The sequence below is a fragment of the Charadrius vociferus genome, unplaced genomic scaffold (genome assembly GCF_000708025.1).
Source record: "Charadrius vociferus isolate BGI_N301 unplaced genomic scaffold, ASM70802v2 scaffold65, whole genome shotgun sequence".
Taxonomy (NCBI): Eukaryota; Metazoa; Chordata; class Aves; order Charadriiformes; family Charadriidae; genus Charadrius; species Charadrius vociferus.
In genome coordinates, this window is record NW_009649293.1 from 5720744 (window position 1) to 5730582 (window position 9839).

A 9839-nucleotide genomic window follows, 5' to 3' on the forward strand; every position below is an offset into this window, starting at 1 on the left:
AACTGCTCAGGGTCTGTTACTATGTGTTGTGCAGGTGCTACTCTCACAGATTTGAATAAAGTCCTATATGTACAGAAGGTACATATAATAAGATTGTTAGTACTGAATCTTGCTTTTGGTTTCACATTCGAAAAACTGGTAGTGGTATTCAGAGTTCCTGTAAATGCTTGAAGACAAAAAAGCACAAAGACACAAAGGAAAAAAAAAGAATAAAATAAAGAGAAAATTTCTTTTGCAGAAACAGTTGCTTCCCCAGGACTAGAGCAGACCTATTTTCTTTTGTGCTCTCAAACGTGACCCGCATGATGCCACATAATGCTTGCAACCATGAGCTTAAAATGTTCTGCAGACAGCACAGGAGGCAACTTCTTGAATTTTCTAAATGCTACTTTGCCTTTCCTTCAGTAGACGGGGACTATTTTGATGGCATTATGGGCCCCCAGTTGGTATGAAGAGGGAAGCAGGAAGCGTTTGTTACTATTTTCATCTCCATTAAAGATAACAGCTGAAGGACAAAGTGTTAGTGTGCAACTGAGGAGAAAGACTTGAACAAGTGTTTGGAATTCTCAGTCAAACATAACATTTTGCAGACTCCTTGCTCTAAATATTCCATTATTTTGTCTTGTTGGTGCTGTACCGTTTGACTTTTGTTTTTAAAAATCCTATAATTAGCACCTAAACCCAACCATATGCTTCAGCTGCACTGCAGGCTGCAGAGGAAGCTCAGCTTCTCCCAGATGGAGCACCTTACATCCCACCTCAGATTGTCCATCTTCCCCATAAATTATGCCTCTGCTTCAACTCTCTGCCAGCTCCCCCAGCCTGAGCTTGAACTGTAGCTGTTGTCTTGCCAGTTGAAGAAAGTTGAAATGGGAACTTCTTTAAAGACAAGAGTATTTCTGTGTAAGGTGTTCTGCCCTCACGTATCTTAAGTCTTTCCCTCGCCTCTTCCTTACAGCAGGGTGTGATGCTGCAGTCCTCACGTACAGAAAGGCTAGTGTGAAGCTGGGGCACAGCAGGGCCATTGAGACAGTCTTGATGTCCAAGAACAATTTTTCCAAAAAGGATGTAGGACAAATTCAGTGCACATTTCATGAAATTTGGGCTAATAGGTTAAAAACAGCCCCCTGCTGTTACACAGTACTGGGTACTGTGAGAGGCCCTCAAGGCCAACATCAGATGTGTCGCTCTCTGGCTCTCTGTCCTGTAAAAACATGCAAACTAAGCAAAACATTCAGCCTTAAGTACTGCAGACCAAATCGCAGGAACAGCTTGAGAAGTGGGAGGGGTCACCATGCTACTACAGTAGTTAATTTAATATGCCAGCCCGCCAGCTCTGCTGACCTCTCTTCAAATCTGGATTAAAGTTTTCTCCCACTGAAAATGAGTCCAGTAATTTTAGCCTAGCCTTAGTGGACATCTGTTCATACCACGGTGCCACTCTGAAATTCATTGCTGGAACAGCAGGGAAACTGTAGCATGGCATAAACTGCAGTAGGAGGGATACACGGTTGAGTGCAGGAGGTTCAAGCCAGCGCTCTCCCTCACCTATCCCCTGGTGGAGGTCTGAGGGCAGAAAGCCGGGAAGCTTGAGTTGGATGTCACCCTCGGTAATGGCTGTGTCCTGGTTTTAATGTCTACAGTATTAAGGCCACACTTAACACCAAAGATGAGAACTTGTGTAACAGTAACACAGGCAAACAGTACAACAGTCTTTTCCCACCAGTAGCCCCTGATATTCTCGCTGTGCCTATCCACACTTCAGAGATCTACCCAAAAAATTATCCTTTTGAAAAGACTCACTTGGAGCATGTCAAAGTGCTGAAGAGAGTGAGCAAAGATGAAAACTTGGGTGAAGTACAAAGGAAGGTGATACATATCGCTTAGCCAACAGAGAGAAGAAGAAACAAACATGGGACAGAATTACATTTGTAACAGGTTTTCCTGATATTCTCTCTAGTTCTGAGTACATTTCCAACATCTTAGGACTCATCACTGCCACACTGCAAACGGCACTGATTCTAGTGAGATCCCTTTTAATTTTTCTAACTCCTAGGATACGTTTTTTGATTCGGAGAATATAAGAATCAAGATAATTTAAGAGAAAGAGAAATAACAGAAAACTTCATTGATGCTTTCAACAGCCAGATTAAGGAAAAGACTGAAGACATTTTAAATGCTCTTTTAATGTTTTCATTGCACTTTAAATTAAACCTGATTGCTACTGTGGGCTTCTCATTGCAAGCGTTTTAATCTAATCTAGTTAAATGTAGCTTTAACCTGTTGTTTAATCTACATGCATTCACTGTCTGAACAAACTCCAACCAAAACCAACAACCAATATCAGCAAAAATTACTTGTCTTGAAGAAACCACAATTCCTTCATTTGCTTATAAAGTCAGAAGTTAACTGTACAGACTTAATAAAGTCAGGGATATTTCAGTTCCTAAATCCATGTTGACCTTACATCTTCTGTTCCTATTCTGAGTAACTCAAGTGCCTCTGATATTTTCATTTTATGCGAAATGTGTATGGTTTATGTTCTCCACCAGACTGTTCAAGGGGAAAAAACCCACAACATAAGAGTGGAGATGAGAAAAGAGAACGGCCAGCAATAATAGAAGGAATATTACACAAATAATAGGCTTGTAAAGCCTGGCACTGTCTTGAGAATCGTGGCCAAGAACAACACATTGTGCTGTACAGTACTGCTTCAGTATGTGATCACATACAACACGTATTTAGAAATCCATATTTAGTATATAATGTTCTTTCTACTCCTTCTTATGGTGGTGGTGGTTTTTTTTTTTTTTTTTCCAGCAGCATCGCCAACAATCAGATTAGGAGCTGAGCCCTCCAGATTTTCACCTTTGTTGATTTTGGCGCAGCACTGAAGTGCAAGGCTCATCTCCATCAGAGATGCACGCAGTTAGACGGAAGTCATGCAGTATTTAAGGGATACACAGGCTCTGCACTGGGTCTGCAGGAAGATAGATTTTATCCTTGTGGACTGAAGTCAAATGTGGAAATCGATTGCAGAGTCTCTGCATCAAACCAAACCCGGCCAACTAATACAAAATCTCTCTCTAACCTGTGCATGCGCTAGTTGTTATTTTCAAGTTGACCATAGTAATTAAAGAGGAGTCCACAATCTAATCTATTTTTAAAACCTTGGGTTGACACCCAATATAGTAATTTATATCCTGTTTATGTATATGCATCAAATGATGATGATAAACAACCCTGGTTCTCACTGATTTTAGGATTCTATACAACACAAGATAAATGTGATCACATATGATACTTGTCCTGATCTGGCAAACACTTATGTGTAATGACAAAAGAAAATGAAGGAAAGGTCTGCAGGATGCGACCTTTGCTATCATTAATTTCAGCCATATTTTAATGGATATCCCCAGCATAATTCTTATACAATAGAGAACAGACCAGTATTCTGAAAATCATAGAACCTTCATACATGATGTCCCTAGAGGGGAAAAACTAATATTAAATACATATATTGAGAAACATAACTATTAGAAAATATAAAGTATTAAGTATAGGGAAGTGGTACGTTTTAAAAAACAGGAGTCCTATGAAAGTGTCCAACAGCAATAGGTTAATAAGTGTAAGAGATATATAGGCTTTTAAAATTCCCTTTAAAGGCAAGTCAGATATGCAGCTCTTAAAGGAAAAAAAGGTCATTGATAGTCTCTTTCTATAGGTACTCACCTGTGGGAGGGAAACTTCTCTTTCAGAACTGAAATAATCAAATTTTCCACAAAATGATCAGTTTCTGTCACAAGATCTGCTGCAGATGTCTTTGTGGACACTTGTTTTTCCTCTGTTAGAGCTTTCCTAATAATCTGAAACAGAAGTTCACAAATCAGATCTGTTGGCCATTCATCCTGTGCACACTAAAATAACATATTTACTGAAAAATTATGGCTAATCCTGAAAACCAACTGCAGGCCTAATTCTACCAGAGCCTGTTCTAATTCTTCTGACTAAACACCCTTCTGAGACAATGAGCAGTCTTTGGGAACACAGCATTTTGAATTGCTCAGCCAGAACCTCTCTTGACAGTTCAGAAAGGGACTGATGAATGGGATGCAACTAATGGAATAAAAGGATGATGGCAGTCATCATGATTTAGGAAATTACAAAAATACACGTAAGATAAGAAACAGCCCTGAGGCTCAAGTATTTTTCACTGAAACCCCTTTCTCTTTTTTCTTTTTTTTTTTAAATTTACAGGGCCAATACCCCACTGCTCTTTAACTTTAACAAACATGTTATAAAGCAAACCCTATTGGTTTCTTATTTTTGCCAACAAAGACACACAAAGTTTATTTTTTCTTGTGTATATGGGTTTTTGGAACTTCAAGTGCTGACCACCCACTAGTTCCCAAAGAACTGCTATATATTTAACAAAAAAAAAAAAAAAATCAGACTTTTCCCCAGATACGGAATCGGTGATCTAACCCTGGATTCTGTTCTGGAAAAGTCTTTATCTCCTTTTCAAGGGTTTTACTGTTACACACTCAGAACTAAACCACATCAAAAGCAAACGCACATATGGGAAAACAGTTAATAAAAGCTTTTTCCCAACTTTCCCATTTTCTTTCTGTTTTTTTCCACTCCTTCATTAAAAAGAAAAATAAGGGGGCAGGATGCAAAAGGAGCTGACTTATTTTTAACCAGTAAAAATGACAAACTATTTGAAACTAGGAAAACCAAACCAAACCAAAAATTAAGCCCCACTTATTTATATACAATTATATTAACCAAAACCAGCACCAACAAGACCAGTATTCCAAGTCCTTTCTAAAACTTACATATTTCAATTGTTTAACTAACTTTCAATTGATCAAAGTATTTTAAAACCATCAAGAAATGTTTGATGTCCAAAGAAAACAGTTCTGCTGTATTATGCATGGGAAAGGGAACCAACAATTACTTTTTGTCATATAAAATACTACGTTTGAAGGGTGTGGCGATTGTTCTGACAAGTAATGGATACTTCTGACTGTTGCCTTAGTACAGAAGGTAACTGGACTAATATTTCTGTTTTGTGAACTGTAAAACATCAGTTATGCCTATTTACTGAGCTTGTGAGGATAGATCTATACTTTTCAGTTTGAGCTCTTGCTAAAGTTCATTACTGTATACCAAAATAATAACCCCACTTCATCTTTTTAATACCCTCAATGCCTTGCGTGGTTTTCTTGATGGTTTTGCCATAGAAGCATAAAAGCGCAGCTCTAGGAAGGCCCTTGGGCTCTTCTTTGGTCCAAAGCAAAATCCAAACCACTCCAGCCATTTCAGCTGTGTATTCTAAAAAAACTGCTATGCTGATACCTTTCATTTTAATTGTTCTTCTTTACTTTTCTGTTACCTATATATAAGTAAATGCCCTGCTTAGGACTGGGCTCAGAACTTCACATAGTCGAACACATAAGGAATATGCACCTTTCAATAGAGAAAATTTGACTTTCTTTTTCACAGTGCCATGTTCTTGACTCCTATTCAGTTTTAATACATAATGGATTGAGGAGATTTTTGCAGCCATTTAAACCAGTACATGCCGCCGCTCAGCAGGGGAGTGAGATCACACCTGAGCCTTGGTGCAAAAAGAAGAGCGGAGGGGAAAGCTCTCTCCTGTGGATGTGCTCTGCAGTCGGTTGCTTTTCATCATGTGCTCTGGCACTTGAGCGCTCCTTTCTGAATACAATCCTTTACACCTCTCAGCACTAAATTTAATAGTTTTCATTTCTGATCCTTTCTCCAGTTGTTCATGACCATTTTTAAGTTTAGTCTCTCTGCTGACTTGCACGTGCCAGCCTGAGGTCACTTGGAGGCACCAAGGGTGTGACTCTGATAGGACACAGTGGCTGATGGCCTTCTCACCCATCTCCTCCGCTGCAGGTCCATGCCAAGGGGCCGTGACATGCAATAACCAGTCTTACGATGGACTGCTTCTCCCCACCTCTTCTGCAACCAATGTGTTGAGGGGAGAGCAGGACAGAAGTCATGATGCTGAGCTGAGGTCACCAGCCACAAATGGGCACCACATCTATACTAGCTCACCCACAGTACCAGGTGATGTTGTGGGATGGATGGGCCCCTGCTAATTCTCTGCCTTACACGAAGGGTCTGACAAAAGGGACTCACATGCATTTGCACCGGCCTGTACAGGCATGTAATCCAAGCCAGAGTCCAACATGCAAAGATCACACTCCCTTCATCACTGATGAAACAGCTTTTATTCCTCAGAAATTTATCAAATAGGTCAGAGCAGTCCAGAATGAAACTTATGTTGAATAATCCCTAAAAATCATCTGCCTACAAAGAGTGTTAGAGCCTGGTGCCTCAGAGTACTTCAAAAGCATCACTTTGCTCCTCTCCTTGCAAAAACCTTATGATAAAGTTTGTAGATACCTACTGCAATGGCCTGGTCTTCCCAGCTGGGCGTGGAGGTTGTAGGTGACCCTGTTCTGGCAGGGGGGGGTTGGACTAGATGATCTCCAGAGGTCCCTTCCAACCCTGACCATTCTGTGATTCTGTGGAGCTCCATAAAAGTCTCTCTCTAGGCAACAGGGAGCAGGTAAGTGGAGGACCAAAGGAACTAACTACAGGTTGATGAAATGAAAACAGCCGATTGCTCCTTATCACTATGGTGTAATGAAATTGGCAACCAACATGCTGTATTTTGGCTGTAAATGTATTTTACTGGGCTTTACCACTGTATTATAGGTTGTCCCTAGATTATGGAGATTTTACAGCAATTTCTCAGCAGCTGATTTTTGAGGGCATGGTAATTTAGAGCAGAGTCACTTAATACTTGTAGTCCATACTGCCCCTCCTCTAATAAAGAGCTGGCTACACCTTATCCTATACCCTGTTTGGGAGCATTTGGGGGTATATGCAAGGCGAGGGGCATTTACACCAGTACATGCATGGAGATGACATCACAGAGCAAGACCCAGGTTGTCCCTGCTCCCTTCTTCGTTTGCCATGGAGCAGGGGAAACTGAGCTGCAAGAGCTCAGTGCAGGCACAGTCCTGGACTCTTCCTTTCCTAATGCCTTTGTGACGTCAAGTCATACAAAGGAGAATGGAGAGGACAGAGGGCCAATATGCCTTCTGCTCCAGTACCTGCCAGGAGAGCCCCCTACAGTGAGGTGCTTATCTTAGATATTTCATCTCACCATACTGCTTGCACTCACCACACACTTCTGGGAGCTCCAAGATGGATTTACTTGCTTGCAATACTGTCCTGAAATATTTGTTCACTGGTAAAATAAAACATCTAAATAAACAGCATAACTACCTACAAAAAAATTTAGGAAATACCAGTCCGGTTTGCTAAAAAATCTGTCCATGTTCCACAGAAAATAGCCTAACAATATCCCCTGGGAGCAAATATGGAGGGAAAAAAAAACTTGGCTTTTTAGAACATCTGTGGAAATGTTGCCTTTTTTTTTTTTTTTAGTGGGATTCTGCTAGGTCTCTTATGCCTCATAAAATTATTTTGTGGGGGGAAAAAAAAAGAGAAAAAACAAGTAGTTTGTGTGGACTTCAACATGCTAGCTTCTATTCTCAGTTTCTTACCCTTGTTTTCACCTGGATGCACATCTACTCATTTTGGTATAGTTACTCCAACTGTAATTGCAGAGAACTGTGCAAATATTACTCAGTGCTCTCAACAGCATCGAAGATGCAGAGACTAGTTGTGTGCCTTTTTCTTCAGCAAAAAGTCATATTAAGCCAATGGGAGTACTCTCATGAACATAGCAAGCAGAGTTTACTCACAGAAAAAGTAGAAGAGAGGTTTGAAAAACTGCAATTCTATGTGGCCTTATAGAGCGAATTAGACATAATTTTAATACAGGTCAATTACAGAGATTACAAAACCATGGCCATTCTTACTATGAAATAGCCATATATATTAAACAAGAGCTTAAGATATTTCATAAAAATAATGGAACTAAGCAAAAGGATGGGCAAGAAGGGCAATGATTTTAACCTGGGAATAGAAGTTACTCCAGTGACATCACTTTTGACACATATTCAAGTAATCAAGGAAATGGAGGGCCTTGATAGAAAGGCTGGAGTGGCAAAATTTCATGCAGGGATGGCGACAGCACTCAGATCTGGGTGAACAGAGAGTACAACCAGATGCCTGGAGATGGAAGTGAAGGTGGAGAGGCCTGAGGGATGGGAAGAGGGGCAGAAGGAAAAGATGAACTTGGCCAGTGGAATTGACTGTTTTTGGAGACCAAAATAAAACTCAATTTTATCAGTCAATTTTCAATGAAAACCCAGTCCCATCAAACCTATGTTACACTGCATTTGGTGTCCTTATCTCTAGCTTCTTTTGGGTACAGCTGGACGTGGATTGACATTTAAATTAAAGATATAGCCCTATCTGCACCTTTTCTTCCACAAAGATCTCTGGTAGTTTTCGTAACTGAAAACATTCCTTAACATTACAAAGTTAATAAAAACCCTACTCAGTTCCAAAGTCCTACTTAAACAACATCCCTGACTGGTTTAAATTTGGACTGCCAAGGAATCGGCCATTTCCTGCCAGTTGCAAGGTAGCAATGGCAAAGTGGGAACTAAAAAGATGCAAGGATTAATCTTCTGGAATGTTTATTTCTTCCAGGAAAAGGTGCTCAGATGTAATCTTCTGGGTGATTAAAATGACTGGAAACGGTTACGGCTGTCTTCACAAATTGATATTTTGAGAAATAAGGTGTGAAAGTTCAAGCAAGTCATGAAAGTCTCTCTTGTGAAATGGCTGGCGGAGTGAGTATGCTGGAGAAACTCCCGTTTGGAGAGTCTGTGAGAGCATGACCTGTCATCCCGATTTGGATTATCCATTTATTCCTTGTATTACTAAAACAAGTCTCCTCTCCTCTGGCATTCCGTTCATCTTTGTCTGTCTTCTACCAAGGAGAAAATACATTTAACAACATGTACTAAGGAAAAGTTACAGGTCCTGGACTCAAGAAAAAAAGGGCGCTCCTTAAATTATAGTGTACAGGTACAAAGTGTGTTTCAAAATATTGCAGAATGTAAGCAGCAGAGAAATACATGTTGCTGAGGTTTGTGTTTTCCCCAATTTCTCATCTGAACAATCTGCTGATCCTACTTCTTGGCTCTGTTAGAGTCAGTGGAAGTGTTGCTGTTGTACACAGTGGGGCCAGGATGTCTCCTGAGATGACTAACCTTCTACTGTGTCGAAACACGGATCTTAAATAAGCTACTATAGATCTTCACAGAGCCACTGCTGATTTATCCCTAGCAAGTGAATTTCAGCCATTCTGAAGACACTGGTAGATTTAACAAGAAGACAAAACCACCCTAACATGACTATTTTTCTCTGCACAAGCTGCTAAAAACCAAATGCTGGTACTGTAATGTGTAAACACACAATATTCTGGATAAATGCACCTCAGCATAAACCCTCAGCTGTACATAAATGCAACCTGAGCATCACAGCATGCCCCAAAACTTTACAGTAGCAGAATAAATGCTTGATGTATATTTGAAAAAAAGTTACCAAAGCACCTTCACGCTTACAAATCTTTCTGCCTTATTTTTTTTTTTTAATTAAATAAAAATACTCCCCAGTCACAAAATAAATCTGTTTTCACTTCAAGCGCCTCCTCGTTCTTATGCTGGATGCATCCCCTGAGGGATGCAGCCCCCGAGGAAAAGGACCCCGAGGGATGGGGACCCCGAGGGATGCAGCCCCTCCCGCGGCAGAGGGAAGCGGCCGAGGGCTCCGGCGGGGGCCCGGCAGAGCGGGGCACAGCCCGGCTGAGCGGG

General features: G+C 40.6%; 1 protein-coding gene across 1 annotated transcript in view; it reads right to left on the reverse strand.

Annotated features, from left to right (window-relative positions):
- The window catches only part of IMPA2 (inositol(myo)-1(or 4)-monophosphatase 2), a 15961-nt gene extending 10027 nt beyond the window's left edge, over nt 1-5934 (reverse strand). The window contains exons 1-2 of the mRNA XM_009889091.1: nt 5911-5934; nt 3733-3866 (exon numbers count right to left, since the gene is read on the reverse strand). Of these exons, the coding sequence (XP_009887393.1) occupies nt 3733-3866; nt 5911-5934 (158 nt within the window). The remainder of the gene's footprint in view (nt 1-3732; nt 3867-5910) is intronic.
- Nucleotides 5935-9839: the final 3905 nt, after the last annotated feature.